This window comes from Phascolarctos cinereus, unplaced genomic scaffold (assembly GCF_003287225.1).
Source record: "Phascolarctos cinereus isolate Bilbo 61053 unplaced genomic scaffold, phaCin_HiC Scaffold_726;HRSCAF=1367, whole genome shotgun sequence".
NCBI classification, from domain to species: domain Eukaryota; kingdom Metazoa; phylum Chordata; class Mammalia; order Diprotodontia; family Phascolarctidae; genus Phascolarctos; species Phascolarctos cinereus.
The window spans coordinates 388,257,768-388,278,379 of NW_027556098.1; the positions used below are offsets into that span (position 1 = coordinate 388,257,768).

The 20,612-nt window shown below is 40.4% G+C and overlaps 1 protein-coding gene across 1 annotated transcript; it reads right to left on the reverse strand.

The window, feature by feature from the left end:
- Positions 1-892: 892 nt before the first annotated feature.
- Positions 893-20,298, reverse strand: LOC110198910 (arylacetamide deacetylase-like 4). The gene is made up of 4 exons (XM_020973541.1): positions 20,134-20,298; positions 14,232-14,448; positions 6,659-6,722; positions 893-1,667 (listed from the first exon to the last, which is right to left on the reverse strand). The coding sequence occupies exons 1-4, from the start codon at positions 20,296-20,298 to the stop codon at positions 893-895; spliced, it is 1,221 nt and encodes a 406-aa protein (XP_020829200.1).
- Between the last annotated feature and the right edge of the window lie 314 nt (positions 20,299-20,612).

Sequence of the window (20,612 nt, forward strand, 5' to 3'; positions counted from 1 at the left end):
ACATCCAAAGAAAGAACTATGGAAGTCGAATCACTCTCACTTATTTTTACCTTCTGTTGAGTTTTGTTTCATCTTTCTGATGGTTCCTCGTATTGGTTTTAATTTTTACTTACAACTTCACTAATGTGAAAATATGTTAATGGGTATGTAAATGTAAAGCCTATATCAGATTGTCCGCCATCTTGGGGAGGGTGGGGGGGAGAAAAAAGGAGAAAAATTGTCAACTCAAAAGCATATGGAAAAAAAAATGAGAAAAAAAAAACAATGGCAAAGCCTCAACTACTAATGAAGAAAAATAAAATATGACAAACTATGCAAGGATACAGTAAAAAAAAAAAAGCTATTATTCACCTGCCACATCTGGCCTTGGGGATACAAATACAAAGAATAAAACCTGGAGTGACTTACTGACAAGGAGCTTCATCTTTCCAGCTCCCAGTCTGGGCACAAAGACGTCATTAAAGGTCACACCAGATATCGTGTGGGATGTTCCTAGGCCTAGCTAGCAGAGGTACACAGAGATTTGTGTTCTAGTCGGACTAGGGCTTTATCACTCTGGGACCGTCTGTGTCTTTATCTGGGCATTTACATTTTATCTTAAGGCACACGCCAATATAGACTTAGAAAAGATGGCACTAGGATTACCAGCCTGAACTTCCTACTACAATGACTGTGGACAAGCAGTACTTCAAACTATCTTTCTTCACTATTCATCCATCAGAAACTACTTTGGTACTATTGAATTTAAGGCAGGATTGTACTCCTAATCTCTTTCCCTCAGCCCTAGAACTTTCTCTGTCCCCTAAATTGACAAACTGAAACTCAACAGGGAGCCTAACTTTGGATAGAGTCCATAGTTGCCGTTCTTTCCTGAAAGTCCTGGGAATGGTGTTCACAGCTTCTTTACAAAATGGACAATAGTATTCAAAATTTTTAAGGAGCAGGGGAAACAAAAGTACTCTTTGTCAAAGGTGCAGAGGACTCCATGAAAACCATCTTCACTGTGGTGCCAGCTCACTGGTACCCCCTGGTCCTCCAACCTCTTCTTGTACAATAGTGCATCATCCCGTAGGACATCAAACTCACAGCTTATAAGCAGGGTCTCAGGGAGTTGGGCAATGATGTCATTGTCAGCAATTAGGGGTGAATTCACTACCAGTAAGATTTGTTCATTTTCATGGTAGGCATCCTCATTAAAAGGGCCAGGTGACATGTATTGGTAGCCTTTCTCTTTGAACCTCTTAGGTATGTTGTCCACATTCAGCCTTTCCTTAGACTTCTCCTGCATCTCAGGGGGCAGATGGGCACCATTCAGGATAGCAGTTTTCCAAGATGGCTGGATATCAAGATATTGAAATATACAGGAAATGACAAAGTTCTGGGTGAGGAATAGGACGTTTTTGTTCTGTTGATAGGAAGGCAGCTGGAAATTAAATCCCTGGAGATAGGGATAGATCAGAATCTGAGCTCGTATCTTGGGGAGATCTGGTTGGGTCATGAGGGTTTGGCAAATGGAAGCTGCAAGTGTCCCTCCAGAACTATCTCCACAGAGGATGACACGAAAGGGATCTACACCATAGGTTTCCAGGGTTCTCAGAAAGTGGATGGAAGCAGCTATGCCGTCATTCAATGAAGAAGGGTTCCGGTGCTCAGGAGCCAAGCGGTAACTAAAGAAGAGTGAAAGAACATGCCTTATGACTGGGACAGAGGATTGGGGGTCAAGAAGCCAGTTTAGTTGATGTTCTGATGCCACCTTTTTATTTTTAGTTTTCAACATTCAATTACACAAGATTTTGAGTTCCAAATTTTCTCCTCATCTTGTCTCTCCCCCGACCCCAAGATGGCATGCATTCTGAATATCCCTTCTCTTAAAATTCCCTCCCTTCAGTCTCCCCCCACCCTTTCTCTTATCCCCTTCCCCTTCTATTTTCTTGTAAGGCAGGATAGATTTCTATACCCCATTGCCTATAAGTCTTATTTCACAGTTGCATGTGAAAACATTTTTTTTAACATTTATTTTTGAAACTTTGGGTTCCAAATTTTCTCCTTTCCTCCCTCCCCACCTACCCTCATTGAGAAGGCAAGCAGCTCAATACTGGTTATACATTTGTAGTCATGCAAAACACTTCCATAGTAGTCATGTTGTGAAAAACTAAATATATTTCCCTTCATCTTATCCCGCCCCTCGTTTATTCTATTCTCTCTTTTGACCCTGTCCCTCCTTAGAAGTGTTTGCTTCTGATTACCCTCTCCCCCAATCTGCCCTCCCCTCTATCTTCCCCCTGCTCTTATCCCCTTCCCCCCTGTTTTCCTATAGGGTAAGATAGACTTCCATACCCAATTGAATGTGTATGTTATTCCCTCCTTTAATCCAAACCCAATGAGAATAATATTCACTCATTCCCTCTCACCTTCCCCCACTTCCCCTCCACTGTAAAAGCCTTTTCTTGTCTGTTTTATGTGAGATAATTTACCCCATTCTACCTCTCCCTTTTTCCTTCTCCCAGTATAATCCCCTCTCACCTCTTAATTTTATTTTTTAGATATCACCCCTTCATCTTCAACTCACCCTGTGCTCTCTATCTTTCTCTCCCTCTCTCTCTCTCTCTCCCTCTCTCTCCACTTCAGTCACAGACCTTTCCTACTGACCTTCTAAGTTGTCTTTGGTGTTTGTGGGTTGAGAAGTCTGAAAAGTACCACAGCTTTTCTTGATTCAGTCCCCTGAGGACTGCTCCAGAATCACTGAGGCCTGGTGTACTGCCTGTGCTGCCCATGCTGAACTGTGCTCCTCTCCCAGCCCGGCACATTAGACCTTTCTGATCAATCATCCAGGGTGCCTTGGGCTGGAAATCTGTTTCCCTCTATCTTTTTGTGGGTTCTGCTGCTCTAGAATTTGTTTAGAGCCATTTTTTTACAGGTATTTGGCATAGTTGGGGGGAGAACACATACGAGTCACTCCTTTTACTGTGCCGTCTTGGCTCTGCCTGACCTCCCATTCCCGATGCCACCTTTAAATGTTCTTGTCTGCATGAGATTTATAGGATGTGAGAGCTGAATGTACCTCAGAGACTGTCTAATCCAGGGGCTCTTAATTTTGGTTCCGTGGAGCAATGTGGATAGAGTTCAGTGAAGGTCTCTAAACTTGAATGGGGAAAATTACACTTTTATTTTTACTAACCTGTAACTGAAATTTGGCATTTCCTTGAATTATTTTTAAAATATTATTTAGAATCCCCATTCTGTTAAAAAAAATCAGAGAGCAATAAATTAAGCTTTCCTTAAAATAATAAGTAGTATCTATCTAAAACTATCAGCAAGCATTATATGTAATGGGTATAAGCTAGAAGTATTACCAATAAGATCAAAAGTGAAGCAAGGACGTCCATTATCACCACTGTTATTCAATATTGTACTAGAAATCTTAGTTTTAACAATAAGAGAAAAAAAAGAAATTGAAGGAATTATAATAGGTAAAGAAGAAAAAAGCTGTCACTCTGTAGATGACGTGATGGTATATCTGAAGAATCCTAGAGAATCAAGTAAAAAAAAACTTAAAATAATAAACAAATTTAGCAAAATTGCAGGATATAAAATAAGCCCATCAATTGGGGAATGTTTGAACAAGTTGTGGTATATGAATGGAATAGAATATTATTGTGCTAGGATTATTATGCAATGATTAACTTTGATAGACTTAGCTCTTCTCAGCAATGCAATGATCTAAGACAACTACAAAATACTCTTAATGGAAAATGCTACCCACATCCAGAAAATGAACCATGGAGTCTGAATGCAGATGGAAGCGTACTATTTGCTTTCAATTTCTTTTGTTGTTTTATTTCTTCTTTCTCATGGTTCCTCCCATTAGTTCTAGTTCTTCTATATATCATGACTAATGTGAAAAGATGCTTAATATGAATGTATAAGTAGAGTCTATATCAGATTGCATGCCATTTTGGGGAATGGGGAGGAGAGGAAAGGAAAGAAAATTTAAAACTCCAAATCTTATGGAAGTGAATGTTGACAACTAAAAATAAATTATTAAAAAATATATATTATTTGGAGAAAGGAACCATAGGCTTCAATAGACTGCTGAAGGAGTTCATGATGCAAAACAGACCAAGAATCCCTGATGAACTCAATAGAGTTGGTATTAGGGTTTGTGTTTGAATCTTGTCTTTGCCTCTTGCTACCTTATGGGACCTTGGGCAAGTCACTTAATTTCTCTAGGGTATAATTTCTATATCTGTAAAATGCAGGGGATTGGATTTGATGACTCTAAGGTGGTACTGTGCTAGTCACTAGGAATACAAAGATAAAAATCAAACAGTTCTTGACCTCGAGAACCTCACGGTGTAGGTGGTGGAGTGGGAGGTGTTTGTATGTGGAGGAGTAAGCAGAGGACCCAGAAAGGGAAGTGACTTGTCTGAGGACCAAGAACCAAGAAGTAGAAGAGCTTGGATTGAGCCAGTTCGTCTTTGAAGTCCAGTGCTGTTTCCACTAGCCCACACTGCCCAATCTCTTTAACTAGAACCTGGAAGCAAGGCAACAGCTGCTTAAAAAATAAGGTATGCAAAGGACTCCCTGGCCCTTGGTGAAAAATTCAATAGCTGATGTGAAAATGGGAAAATGAAAACAAAATGAAAAATAACCTCCTTCTGTCTAGAAAGTATCTCTCTTGTGACTAGGGAGGATTTAATTATAAGAGTTACCATGAAGCTGATTTTTCCTTTTTTTTTTTCTTTTGAGAAAGAAAGAGAAGTTATGAGGGCAAGGATGATGGATTAATGTCATATTCCATCTGGCACATAGTAGGTACATAATGTGTTCTGACCATATATGTCTGGTAACAACATAACCAAATGGCAGATTCAATTTGAGGAGAGTGAATAAACTCTGAATTTGCCAACCTAAAGTTAAGGATGTTTCATAAATATCATGTGTCTCTTTTCAGTGACAGTCTCCAAACTACCAACAGCTATTTTAACCCTGGCAAAAGGAGGCTAATTACTGTAAGTCTACCTTCTCCACTCAAAAAAAAAATGCCAGAGTCTTGCCTTCACATAGCTCATTTAATGTAGAGAACTCAAAGCTTATTCACTGTATGATCTCCTCTGTCATTAAACCAAGAGCTGAGTGACCAAGCTTCTGTCTCCAACCTCCTGTTTCCCCTCCTGGCAGGAAATAAAGTCTCTCTTGGAGAAGGGTGGGGGAAGAAGAGGCTAGAAATGTCTACTCTGCCTCCTTTTGAGCTATACAATAACACCCCCATACCATCTATCTGTGACAGTCCTCACCACACACTCATTCCTTTAGGAAGATTGAGCAGCAATAGCAACCCATTGGGAACAGTTATAGCATTGGGCAAAATTGTTAGGTAAGCAAGATGAACTTCTCTTTGAGCACCTAGGTTGTGTGTGATTATCAGGTGAGATAATGAACTTAGATTACTTTGAGCTAAATACATGTTATCTGTTCCTTTTATAGGATCTTCCTCAGTTCCTCCTCCCTCTGGCACCAAAATTAAACAATGAATTTAAAGCAATTAATGAGAGTTTAAGTTAAATAGCATAGCTAAATTTTAGTCTTTTGTCTGCCTAGAAGTAGTTGTTCATAATAATAGCTATCATTTATATACCACTTCAAGGTTCACAAAGTGCTTTACATATGTTACCTCCTTTGATTCTTCCTACAACTTTGTGAGACAGGTGCTACTATAGTCCCTGTTTTATATTTGAGGAAATTGAAGCTGGAAATCTGAGGAAGCAGAATGAGTTCTTCCCATTGTGTTGTCATTTTGTTGTGTGGGAATGTTCACAGACATCTGTTGAACCAAGGTGCTCCAGAGAGCAGGCACAAGAATTGGGGAAGCAAATGTGAAGCGGCTATGTTCTAGATGTAGCCCACGCTACCAATCTGAATAGGACTGCAGAGAACAAACTGTGGTTTATGAATGTAATGCAGTATTATTGGAATGAGGACCATGAAGTTAAAGAAACATGGTGAAGGTTTCTGTGAACTGATGCAGAGCAAAGAAAGCAAGACCGAAAGATTACTGAGTGGAAAGTTACATGTATACACAATTGCAAGTGCTGTCTTAGACCATTTTGCTTATTGTTTTAAATATTAAGGTAATATGAGGGGGAATGTTTATTAGGAAGTGACTGATATATCAAAATGAAATGTACCAAAGAAGGTGCAAGGCCTCAAAAATATAAGTTCTACCAGCTAAAAATATGTCCAGTTTTCCAATTGTAGAGAAGGCTGCCCTTTTCAGTATTGTATCCGGCACCTATAAAGTATCTCTCTGTTTTCTTAGGTCTCCCCTTATCAGGTTTGTTTACTCATTATATGGGGTTCTTAACCATTTTTGTGTCGCAGATCCCTTTAACAGTCTGAGGAAAGCTATGACCCTTTTCTTAGAATATTTTTAAATTCATAAAATAAAATACATTGAATTACAAAGGAACCTAATTATTCTGAAATATAGTTATAAAAAAAAAGTTCATGAACCCTAGGTTAAGAAACCTTGATCTAGAAAAAAGCGATTCTCTCTCTTTGATTACTCTCAGGCCCTCTTCTCTTCTCCTTCCATTTCCCAAACAGCCTACCTACCTGACCACTTCTTCCCTTCTTACTCACTTTTTCCTTCACTCACCCAACTGACAGAACCACCGAATCAGTGTCCCTGGACAAGTGGCAGCATAGACTGTTGTAGTCATCTAGAAGATAAAGAGTTTTCATTAATAGTCTGGAGCTAGCTTATCTCTCCTACGCATTGCTGATCCTTCAACCCCAGGTATTGAACAGGTACTAAGTGTTGTATGGAACATTTGTAATACACATATTTAACTCAACCTCATGATTTTGTTTTACTTTGTTGTGTAATCTCTCTGTTGATAGTTCTATCCCTTTGTATAACTCACTTTTTCTTTCATGTTTCTTTAAAATGGTATTTCCTGGCTGGCTATGCCTGCATGATCCCAGAATATCCAGATAAAACATAATCAATCTTAGGCAACTAATTGTTTTTAAGTGTAACTGATTGTGTGGCCTCTGTGGAAAAAAGAAAATCCATTCGTTGATTTAACTAAGTTTTTCGGTTGTTTTTTTTTTCTTCACCAAACTCTAGGTTGTAAGGCCTTAAAGGGAAGGTTGTGGTTTCTTCATTATACTCAGAAGATTGTGTACCCCAGCACATGACGAAAGAAATACATCTCAAAGGTAGGCTGTTTTTGCCCTTTTGGAAATGCTGACCTCTCAGCCACTCGGCCAAGGCAAGTAATAATTTCAGACTGCTAATGCTGTCTAGTTACTCTCCCTGTGGCTTCCATGGAGGAAGGTGGGCTCAGGGAAATGTAGAGGGCATAAATGGCAGAAATTCATGGTTATCAATTTGTATGAAGGGACTTACACAAGCCCCCTTCTGTAAAATATGGGAATAAATTAAATTATCTCTAAGGTCCCTTCTAGCTCCAAATCTTATGAGAATGGGATAATTTTTTAAATGAAAAGATGAGTGCAGATGATTCTTAAGGTCTTTTCCAACCCCATGAGTCTCAGGCAAAAGAGAGAGAGACGGGGGTGGTGGGGAGAGAGATTGAGTACCATGGTCAGACCTATATTTTATTCAGATACCTTTGGCAGCTATATGGAAGATGGAAGAATGGAGCTATGTGGAGGGGGAGAAGCTTGAGGCAGGAAAACAACTAGGATTCAATAGTCTTCGCAAGACATGTTGATAGCCTAAAGTAGAATAGTGTCTGTGTCAGTAGAGAGAAGTTCTAAGGGATGTGAAGACAGAATCTAAGATTTGGTAACTGGTTAGATTGGATATGGGGAGGGTGTAGGGTGAGGGAAAAATCAGAAGTCAAAGATGAAGTTGTGGTGGTGGTGCCCTCCACAGTAAAAGGGGAAGTTTGAAAGAAGGATGTGTTTGTGGGGGGAAATAATATGATATCTATGAAAAAGAGCACATCATTCATTCCTGCTCTTCCTGTGAGGTGGGGTGGAAGGGAGAAGACCTCTTACTAACTAGTCATTGCCCCAAGTGCAAAACCTGTCCTCTGAAAGGGCCTACAGGAGCCTTGAAATGATCTCGGGATAAGGAGGAGAAGGCAGAATTTTTCCCTATGGCACCTGCACAGATTCTGTGGGTAGTGGTTAGTTTAGATTTTTACTGCCCTGACAGATCAATGACAGTCTCAGAAGAGGAGTTTGGGAACCTTAGAAGCAAAAAGCAAAGTTATACTACTAGGTCTATAGATTTAAGAGATCAAAGGAAAAGGAAAAGGACCTATGTATACAAAAATATTTATAGTGGCTCTTTTTGTGGTGCAAACAATTGGTAAGTGAAGGGAGGCCATCAGTTGGGGAATGGCTAAACAGGTTGTGGTATATATTGTGATGGAATACTATTGTGCTGAAAGAAATAATGAAGGGAATGATTTTAGAGAAATCTAGGAAGACTTGTATGAACTGATTCAAAGTAAAGTGAGCAAAACCAGGAGAATATGAAACACAGAAACAGCAATATTAAACAGTGATCAACTATGAATTACTTAGCTGTCCTAAGCAATACAATGGTCCAAGACAATTCCAAAGGACTTTACGATAAAGAATACTATCCACTTCCATAGAAAGAACTGTTGGAGCTGAATGCAGGTTGAAGGATACTTTTTCAAACTTTTTCATTCTTAGGGGGGTTTTTTGCTATTTTTTTCTTTTGCAACATGGCTAATGTGGAAATGTTTTGCATGACTACTTATGTATTTTGTTTGTTGTTCACTTGTGACCAACTCTTTGTGCCCCATGGACCAGAGCACACCAGGCCTTTTTATCCTCTTGAAGTTTGTCAAGGTTAATTTTCATTTTTTCACATGACAGTATCTATCTATCTTATCCTCTGACGTCCCCTTTTCTTTTTGACTTCAATCTTTCCCAATCTCAGGGTCTTTTCCAGTGATTCTGGTCTTCTCATTTCATGGCATCGTATTTAAGCTTCAGCTTCAGCATTTGATCTTCCAGTGAATAGTTTTAATTAATTTCTTTAAGTGTTGACTGATTTGATCTCCTTGTCCAAGGGACTCTCAAAAGTTTTCTTCAGCACCACAATTCAAAAGTATTGATTCTGCAGTGCTCAGCTCTCCTTATGCTCTAGTTGTCACAGCCATACATTACTACCAGAAAAACCATAGCTTTGACTATGTGGAACTTTGTTGGCAAAATGTGTAGACTTTTATCAGCAGATGTATAATCTGTATTAAATTACTTGCCTTCTCAAGGAGGGGGCAGGGGAGGGAGGGAGGGAAAGAATTTCTAACTCAAAGTTTTTTTAAAATGTGAAAATCTTTGTTTATATGTAATTAAAAAACAACATTATAAAAGTAAAAGGAGAAAGCAGAGTGCTGGGGTATAAGGATAGGTTTGCTTGTATTGGAGCCAACCACATTTGCCTAACAGAGCTACTGAAGACAGGTGAGATGCCACCTGTCTTCCCACCTTATGAGTGGTAGATCACATACTGCTTTTGTTTGTTTGTTTCTTATTGTTTAGGTCTGATTTTATTTATATGAAAAGTCTTTTTTTCCCCACTTAATAGTATTTTATTTTTTCCAATTACATGCAAAGATAGTTTTCAGCATTCAGATTTTGAGTTCCAAATTTTTTCTCCCTTCCTTCCCTCCTGTCTCCCCAAGACAGCATGCAATCTGATGTAGGCTATACATGTACAATCATATTAAACATATTTCCACAGTAGTCATGTTGTGGAAGAAGAATCAAAACAAAAAGGGAAAACCACAAGAAAGGGAAAAAAAAGAAAATAGTATGCTTCAATCTGCATTCAGGCTCCATAGTTCTTTCTCAGAATGTGGACAGCATTTTCCATCATGAGTCCCTTGGAATTGTCTTAGATCATTGTGTTGCTTTGAAGAGATAAGTCTGTCAAAATTGGTCATTGCACAAAGTTGCTGTTTCTGTGTACAAGTTTTTCCGGGTTCTGCTCACTTCATTCAGTATCAGTTCATGTCTTTCTGAAATCTGCCTACTCATCATTTCTTATAGCACAATAGTATTCCACTATATTCATATATCACAATTTATTCAGCCATTCCCCTGTTGATGGGCATCTCCTCAATTTTCCAATTCTTTTCCACCTTAAAAAGAGCTGCTATGAATATTTTTGTATATGTGGGTCCTTTTCCCTTTTTTATGATCTCTTTAGGGTACAGACCTAGTAGTGCCATTGCTGTATCAAAGGGTTTGCATAGTTTGGTTGTCCTTTGGGCATACTTCCAAATTGCTCTTCAGAATGGTTGGGTCAGTTCACAATTCCACCAACTATGCATTAGTGTTCTAATTTTCCTACATCTTCTCCAACATTTCTCATTTAGCTTTTTTGTCGTATTAACCAATGTTTTAATTGGAATTTATCTAATCATTAAAATCACACACTTCTTATGATCAGTCCACAGAACTTTAGGAGACAGGGAATGGAGCCTGGCTCCCACTTTGGAAACCCTTGATGTATAAAATATTTCAGACCTTGGGACTAAATCAGCTACTCCTACCACATAGGAGTGTCCCCTAGTTATTAGAAAATGTCCTTTTTTGGTGGGATGGAAGAGGTAGTATCTTATGAATGACCCTCAGCTAAGACCCTAAGACAGATCACTGTCTTGTCATATCAGAGGGGCTTCCATAGTTCAATGAAATTATGGGCTATGCTGTGAGTAGACAAGTCATAGTAGATAAAAGGTGGTCCACTGGAGAAGGTAATGGCAAACCACGCCATTATCTTTGCCAAGAAAATCCAATAGACAAAATGACAAAAGATACGACAACAGAAGTTGAGCCCTTCAGGTCGAAAAGAAGGTGTCCAACATTACTGGGGAAGTATCGAGCACAACCTCAGGTAGCTCCAGTACTAATGAAGCGGCTGGGCCAAAGCCAAAAGGAAGCTGTGCTGTAGATGTGTCTGGTGATGAAAGGAATGTCCAATGATATAAAGATCAATACTGCATAGTCACCTGGACTGTAAGATCTGTGAACCAAGGTAAGCTGGATGTGGTCAAACAGGAGATGGAAAGATTAAACATTGACATCTTGGGTATCAGTGAACTTAAGTGGATGGGAATGAGTGAATTTAATTCAGATGATCATTACATATATTAACCACCGTGGGCAAGAATCCTTTGGAAAAAATAGAGTTGCCCTCATAATCAGTGAAAGGGTGAGAAAAGCAGTACTTGGGTATAATCTCAAAAATGATAAAATGATATCTGTGCAAATCCAAGGCAAACCATTCAATATCACAGTAATATAACTTTATAATCCATTGATGCTAAAGCCAAAGTGAATCAATTCTATGAAGACCTACAATATCTAGACAATAGTAAAAAAAAAAAAGACATCACATTCATCATAGGGGATTGGAATGGTAAAGTAAGAAATCAAAAGATAATCAGAATAACAGGCAAGTTTGGCCTTGGAGTACAAAATAAAGCAGGACAGAGACTAAAGATTTTGTCAAGATAACTCTCTGGTCATAGTAGACACTCTTTTTCAACAACCAAAAAGGTAACTCTACACATGGATATCACCAGATGATCCATATCAAAATTAGATTCATTGTGTAAGTTGTAGTCAATGGTGGAGAAGCTCTGTACAGTCAGTTAAAAAAAAGACCTGACAACATATGGGACTTGCAAAAAATAAAATGCAGACAATGTCAAGAAGAACTTCCTAACAATTAGAGCAATCTAGAAGTCGAACGGGCTGCCTTAGGAGACAGTGGGCTCCTCTTCAGTGGAGGTCTTCATGAAGAGGGGGAAGACTTATTGGGGGTGTTGTGGTGGAGATTTGGAGGAGGTTGGAAGGGAATGGCTTGGACTAGACGGCTGCTGAGGCCCCTTCCAACTCGTCTGCACATCTGGATACTCCAAGTTAGGGGCCATGATGGTTATATGTTATGGCTTTGGCATCACTAGCCAATAGTGTTTAGCATTCCCTTGTGTTCAGTCCCTTCTGTTTCACAATATACAATTAAGACAGAGCATCAGTTCCTGTTGATTTTTAATAAAACACATATATAACTCAAAAAAGAAAGACCTGGAGCTGTATCTCAAAGCATGAGCTTTCATTGCAAAATTCAGACTTAACTTGTAGAAAGTAGGGAATACCATCAGACCATGTAAGTATGACCTAAATAACATTCCTTTTGAATATGAAATGGAAGTGAGGAATAGATTGAAGAGATTAGATCTGATAGAGAGTGACTGAAGAATTGTGGACAGAGGTTCAAAGAGAAAAGAGGAGTAAAAAAGTAAAATGGCTATCTGATAAAACTTTGCAAATAGCTGAGGAAAGAAAGAAAGCAAAAGGTAAGGAAGAAAAGGAAAGATATACTGAGCTGAGTGCAGAATTCCAGAGAACAGCAAGGAGAGATAAGAAGGTTCTCTTAAATGAGCAATGCAAAGAAATTGAAGAAAACAATAGAATGGGAAAGATAAGAGATCTCTTCAAGAAAATTAGAAATATCAAGGGAACATTTCCTGCAGAAATGGGCATGATAAAAGACAAAAATAGTAGGGACTTGACAAAAGTGAAGAGAGTGAGAAGAGGTGGCAAGAAAGACTTTACAAGAAAGATCTTAACATCACTGATAACCACAAAGGTGTGGTTATTGATCTACAGCCAGACATCCTAGAGAATGAAGTCAAGTGGGCCTTAGGAAGCAATGCTAAAAATGAGGCCAGTGAGATGATGTCATTCCAGCTAAGCTATATTAAATCCTAAATGATGATACTGTTAAAGTGCTGCATTCAATGTGCCATCAAATTTAGAAAATACAGCTATGGCCACTGAATGGAAAAGATCAGTTTATGTCTGAATTTTAAAGAAGGGGGATGCCAAAGAATGTTCAAGTGACGAGACGATTGCACTCATTTTACATGCCAGCAAGGTTATGCTTAAGATTCTCCAGGTGAGGCTTCAGCAATATATGAGCCCAGAATTAGCAGTACAGCAGGCTGGTTTCCAAAGAGGCAGAAGAACTAGACACCAAAATGCCGACATTCACTGGATTATGGAAAATTCAAGGGAGTTCCAGAAAAACATCTACTTCTGCTTCATTGACTCCATAAAGCCTTTGTGTTGATCCCAGCAAAATGTGGCAAGTCCTCAAAGAGATGGGAGTATTAGATCATTTTACTTTTCTCCTGAGGAACCTGTCTGTGGGGCAATAACTGAATATGGCACAATTAGAGACAGTAAGAAAATATTTCATGCAGAGATGGGCTTGATAAAATACGAAAATGGTAGGGACTTAATAGAAGGAGAAGTAAGAAAAGGTGGTGAGAATATACAGAAAGGCTGTACAAGAAAGATCTTCACATCACTGATAACCACAAAGGTGTGGTTATTGATTTAGAGCCAGACATCCTAGAGAAGGATGTCAAGTGGGTGTTAGGAAGCAATGTTAAAGATAATGCTAGTGGAGGTGATGTCTTTCCAGCTAAGCTATTTAAAATCCTGAATGATGATGCTATTAAAGTGCTGCACACTCAATATGCCAGCAAATTTGGAAAATGTAATTGTGGCCACTGGAATGACTGGAGGCAAAGGAAAAAGGCAGTGGAACAGAATGAGATGGATAGATAGTGTCATGGAAGCAGTGAACTTGAGCTTGGACAGAATTCAGAAGATAGTAGAAGAGAAAGGCTTGGTGTGCTATGGTCCATGGGATCATGAAGAATCAGATATGACTGAATGATTGAGCAACAGCAACAGACCTCAAATCACACTGAGGGTGTGGGGGTGCAGGGTAGAATCAAGAAAAGCATCCTGCATATGGTAGGATTTTAACTGAGTCTTGAGGGAGCCAGGGAAACTAAGAAATGGAGGTTAGAAAGTGAGAGTGTTCCAGGTTTGAGGACAGGCATTAAGGATTAGTTAGATCAGTCCAATATTAAATCTAGTGTTTTCCCTAAAACTTTTGGTTTTGGTTTTGAAAAGCATTAGCCTTTTTCAGGCACCCTTTATATGACCACCTGAAGAAAGTTCCAATTTAACACTTCCCATAGCATCAGGATAAAGTTTGACCAGGATAAAGGAGCAATGCCTAATCAGGGATGGGGAGCCTGTGTCCTTGAGGCCACATGGCATCGAGAACACAGTTTCCTCACCCCTGGATCTCACCCTTTAAAAGTCCAAGGGAAATTTGATCTTACTGAGGCTCCCAATTATCATGCCACCTCCATGGAAGAAGATAATTCCTTTCCGGAGGCTTGCAGACGTTGCCTTTGGCTGATACAACCTCACAGGTACTGTCCCAAAGCATAGGTTCTTTACCATGACCTTTGGGTCCTTCTTGACTGGCATTATTTGCAGTAAAAAGCGTACAAATTTTGGCATTGAACAGATTCCCAGCTTCTCAGAAATCTTCCCCTGTTAGAAGAAAGAGGAAACCAGTTAAAAGAGTGTGTCTTCAGGCATTGCTGGATCATTCTGGAGAGTTGGAATCACAGTTGATTCTGCTGGTTCTGACTCTGTGATGTCATCTTTGTACATATTTAAAGCTGCTTTTCTAGCATTAGTGACTGCATTTCACAGATCCATCCACACTCACTCACTCTGTTCCTTACTTAACAAATATTACACATTTGCCAAATAGTTAGCCAGGGTGCAGTTGGGAGAAGAGATGAATAATTATATTTCTCTTCTTGCTGCATATCTTTCATTGAAATCTCATTATAAAAAGTAATTATTTTAATTGTTCAAATGAAACTGCAGTGCTAATTACTTGAAATTAACAGTGATGAAAATACACTGAATTAGGACTTTAGCTGACAGAATTAGAATCACCTCTTAGGAGTATCCCTAGAATCCTGATGGGCTTGCTCTGGAGGATCTGACTCATTCATATGAGCAAGGGTTAGTATAAGGACACCCACGGTTAATACAGGCTACATGTGGAGCCTCATTTAGGATAAAATCATTCCCTTCATATTTGTGAGGATCCCCTGGAGAAATTCTTCATCTTAGACTTTCATCATCAGATAACTTAGCTTTGGAGATCCACTGAAGAAAATTTGGCAAATATTTTTTTCATTCTCTTTAACCTATAATTGTACAAATCTCCCTCCCTCCCTCTCTCTCTGTCTCTCTCCCTCTCTCCCTCCCTCCCTCTCTCTCTGTCTCTCTCTCTCTCCCTCCCTCCCTCTCTCTCTCTCCCTCTCTCTCTCTCTCTCTCTCTCTCTCTCTCTCTCTCTCTCTCTCTCTCTCTCTCTTTCTCTCTCTCTCTGTCTCTCTCTCTTTCTGTCTCTCTGTCTCTCTTTTTTAGATGTGCTCGTCCTTTGCAAATCATAACAGTTTCTTTCAAGGTAACTTTTGCATTTTTTAAATGTTTGAGTATTGATAGCTGCTATATTAGAGAATCTTTGAAAAGTTGAGATTTCATGGCCTTAGAATGCTAATTCCAGCTGACAAATGTCTCTGTGTTCCTTCTGCTTTTAAACACACCCGGAATGTTTGCTATATTGTGAGATCCTTAAGGATTGCCAGTCTGCGGGGGACTGTTGGCCTAGAGATCCTGAATAATCAGACCTAAATGCTTAATCCCTTTACCAGGGCTAGGTGACACCTAGGTGGCTATGGGTAGTGCTGGGCCTGGAGGCCGGAGGAGATCCTGAGATCTAATCTGAGTGCTTAGCATGAGGCCTGGCATACTGTAGGTTCTTCATAAATTCTCTTTCCTTCCTTTTCTTGGCAGCCTCTCCCTTTTGGGGGATTATGTTATATTGTTCTCTTTAGATACTGAGACAACTTGTGCTGTTATTGAGTTTGGAATTCTAATAGGTTTGCCCTTAGAGTGTCAGGAAACTCTTGGGGGAAATTTCTGGTGTCTTTTGAGGAAATTGATCCGTACTTCAGATCATTTATGTCAGAAACCCCTGGGACCATTTTGGTGTGCTCTGTAGAGAAAAGGATACCTAGAAATTTTGTCCAGATTCCAGGTAGAATGACAGGCATTAAAGGAATCATGGAAGAGTTTTCACCCAGGCTAGTTTAGTTTCTTACCCTAGAGGGGTGACTTCCAGGCAATCCTAGGTGAGTAGAGTTGTTGTAAGATCACTGTAGGGACTAAAAACTGTCCTTCTGAGATGGAATGCTTGAATTTATTTTCTTCAAGTTAATCAGTGATTAAACCCACTCTGTGAGTGTGGGTCCAGAGGTGAAGGGATATGGGGGGAGCCTTAGAAAAACAGGGGGAGGTTGAAGTGCTCCAGCCGCTGGGGACCCAGAGCCTGATTGTAAGCACAACAGATTGCAATGTGTTTGACTTCTTGCCTGAGGGTGAGGGGTGATTTCCAGTGGACTGCAAGTCTTAAATACTAGCAGGAAGCTCCACAGGGTGACCTATGGACCAGATTTACTTGTGAGGTGAGAAGCTGATTTTGTCTTTTTCTTTTATTTATTGTTTGGGTTGGGGAAGACCATTTTGTACATCAATATAAGTATTTGTTAAATGGTAAGCAAGAAGTAATCTTTTGTAAACTTTGTAAAATATTGCTTGTTGAATCTGCATGATTGTTTATGTGGAAACATTTGTGATTTTCCCTTGTACACACATGAGCTAATTCAGCTGTGCTGTAACTGGCACTTAATATCTCATGCACTGGATCGACAATGAAATATTGCTGTTTATCTTAGATCATAGGTTTATATAGAGCTGAAAAGAAGGATCGTAAAGAGATCATGCAGCCAGCCCCCACCTCATTTTCAGGATAAGGGAACTAAGACTGAGTGGGTGAAGTGATTTATCTAGTGATGCGTAATAGGGACAGAGCAGAATTCTGAGTCCTTTTCTCTGATTCCAGATCTAGAACTCTTTCCACTACTGCACCTTTCCCTTTATTCATATGTTAACAAATATTAATTTGGGTCCAGTGGCAAGATATAAATCAGGACTACTAGAAATGGCCCCTGATGCAGTGGGAAGCCTTGCCCTTTTTGAGGTAATGTCTTTTCTGGGTCTCAGTTTGTCTGAGGCAATGGCCATTCAGTGATTAAGGCAAGATAAAAATGAGGCAAGAAATGGCCTCTTTTACCTAGTGAAAAAAAATAAAATCAATCTGGGAGGGGAAGACCCTCAGAGTTTCTGGCCAAAATAGAAGCAATTGCTATTTACACTCACTCTGAGCCATCAGAATCCAAACACTGACCAAGTGAAGCTCGGGCTGGAACCTATTTTTGACCAATCAATGAGAGCCAGAGTGATTTGTGTTTAAGGCATTGTCCTTAAAAAAGAAATCTAGCCTGTAAACCCCAAGATATCTTGCTGAGTGTCAGTGATCAAAATGTATACTCCTTTGGGTAGAAGTGAACCCACATGACTCTGGAGGAGAGAATGACTCTGGTGACTGCACTTGCAAGTCATGACATCTCCTTCCTCATGTCATGGTCTTCTTCGAGAATGAAGGACAAACAGCCATCTGTGAGTAGTAGTAGCTATCCTGCTGGGAACAAAGGTGGTTGTTGTTTATCCACATTATCCCTTTCTCTTATTCCTACCCATTCCATTTCACTGTCTCCAGAGTAAATTAGACTACATGATCATTTTCACTGTGCCCTTGCAAGGGGAATTTGGGAATAATGTTGATTTCATTATGGTTGAAACTACAGAGAGGCTTTCCCTTGGGTGTGAGGAGGATGCCCCAACAAGAAGGTGATTTTCAAAGTGAGGATAACATTCTTTTCCTAGAAATGATCAACTGGCAGACATTAGAGAAGAACATAGACCTTTGACCAGAGTCAGAAAGTGCTTCAGACATCCCGTCCATGATACTGAGATTAATGCTGAGGAAATCAATATGTTGAAAAATACAAATTATTCCACCACAAACTGTATATAAATGCATGGGGGAAAACTGGGGGCAGAAACAGGTAGAAATGATTAAGTGGGACTTCCTGATGTAGACCTTTAGCCACTAACTTACAACAAAAGAGAGAAAGGAGGCAGCATGTGCCAGGCAAGGCGCTATCACTACCATCTCTCTTCATGTGTCTGCAGAAAGTAGCCCACAGCCTCAAACCAGAGAGAACTGAGAATAGCAGTGCCCCATACCATCAGGTCAGCTTCTAGGCCACCCCCACAGCCATTATCTGGGGAGGTAACTCTTGTGCAAAGGGGTCCAGCTGTCCTCACCAACTGCTACCTATGAGGCAGAAAGGCACCCTAAGAGAGTGACAGCAGGCAGCATCAGCAGCTAAGTGACCTTGACTATCACCTCCCCTCAGACCCTGAAGGAAATAGCCTAGGACCCTGAACCCAGGAGCCTTAGGAAAGACAGTGCTTCCCAGACTCCTGGTCCTGCTTCCAGCCTGGGCCCCTGCAACCAGCATTGGGCAGAGAAAGGGCCTACATTCTTCACAACTACCAATGCCAGCTGCCAAGCAACTGCCAAGTTGCCCTGGGAGTGGCAGTACCTCCAGAGAGTGTCTCTGTGCCTAAGGCCTCTGGGAGTGGCAATACCTCCCAGACCACAGGAACTGCTTTCACCCCATTCCTCAAAGCCATCATCCTGGGAAGAAACCCCTAGGGAAACACAGCCTGGTAACTCCTCCTGCAGGTGCCACAGCTGCAGCTACTGAAGACTCAGAAAAGAAAGCTCTTCCACCAAAGTCCTTGGTCCTGTCAGATGGTTCAACATCAGGAGCTGATGTAACTTAAACAGGAAATTACATGTTACTGTATACCTGGCCACTGTACCCTTAGGGCCATGGGACCTTTCCATATGACCTGCCACTGAACCACTGAAACCTTCCTTATATGACTTCCTATTAGTATATGACCTCCCTGAGAATGGAGGCTGTCTTTTCTACTTGTACCCTCACTGTTTAGTACTGTGCTTTGTCTGTGATAAGTGTTTAATGCGTGCTTTTTCAGTCTTTCATTCACCATTGGACCCTGCCTCACCCTTATTTATTAATAAGGGTCAAGTACAGCTGTTAATCTCCTTTTCAGTCCTGATGGTTGTGCATTCCACCCAACGTGAGGGGACACTCTGAGGTAACTCCAGACCTCTCCCCTAGCTCTGCCCCTTTTGTTGATGGTTAAAGAGCTAATGTAGATTTACCTCCTCAGATTCTTGGCTCTTGATGGTGTCACCCACTAAAAAACAACCTCACTTTCCATACCTACTGCATTTTGAAGCTGTTTGCTTATAAAAATATGGTATAACTGCATATAATTCTTTAATGTAGTAATAGAAGAAAATAGAATGAAACCAAATACGTTAAATTCTGAGTAAAGACTGCATGCCTGCAGACCAGGCAGCCAAAAACAAAACAAAAAATCCTCCTTTGGTCTACAGGCAAACCAAAACCCAGGAGCTGAGATGAACAGTTCAGGTGCTTAGATGTGAACCTCACCCTTGTCCTCAGGAGAGCCAGAGCCACATCTTCTTCCTTCTTCTGGTCACTCTTACAGTTCATGTCAGTGAGATCACAGAACTGTTTGAGCAGCAAATATTATTTCATTTGATCCTCACAACAGTTGTCTAAGATTGGCACCATTTTTATTCCCATTTTACAGATTGGGATGGTTCAGGGAGGTTAAGGAACTTGTCCAGAGACACATGGCTAAAAAGTATCTGAGTTAAGATGTGAGCCCCTGTCTCCCTGATTTCAAGTCCAATGCTCTAGATACTGTGTAATGCTACTTCTCTACAAGGGAACAGTACAAGCAGGTTATTTTGGGCAATACCACAGCCTTTGATTGAGCTCTTACTTTATTCAGAAAAATTTGACCCCCAAATCCTTGGACCCCCAAATTCTACTATTAGGCATATATAACCCAAGGAGGTCATTGATAAGAAGAGTCCTTATACACAAAAATAAACAGCATAACTAACTTCCTGAAACCCTTCTTCATCAGAAAATGCAAAGCATTCCAAACACAGCAGCCTGAAGACTGTGTGTTACCCAAGGCCCCAGTCTGCTCCAAGGTGGCCCTTTGCTAACTTGGAGTCTGCTATATCACTTAGCTTCTGCTTTCTCTACCTGCCTCCCATTCAACCCACATTCACCCACCCCTTAGCGGGACCAGAGAGGCAAAGGGGTAACACTCACACAATTTATCGCCAGTAGAAAGATACAGTGTAGGATGCGGAGCTTCGTTGTGTGGCCAATGGCAGCAGGAACATCTGTAGTAAAGAAATGTTCATAGATCACCCGTAGTCCAATTCCCAGGCTAAAGATGCACCCTGCCAGGAGGAGGAAGAAGAGCAAGATCATCGTGCTGCTTTGCCTGATAGTGAGGCTGAGAGGGAGCTTCTCTTGGGAACTTCTTTGACAGATGACCTGGTGCCTTTATACGTTCCTCCCCCTTGCTTCTCTACCCTTGTCCTGTTTCCCTGTAGGCAATAGCTTTGCCAAGTCCCCAAGATTTGTTTCCCTTGAATGAATTGGACCAGAATAGCCTGATTGACTGAGTCAGTCAATAAACATTTATTAAGAATTAATTACTTACTCAATACCAGGCACTGGGCTAAGCCCTGGGGATACAAAGAAAGGCAAAAGACAGTCCCTGCACTCAAAAGCTCTTTGTC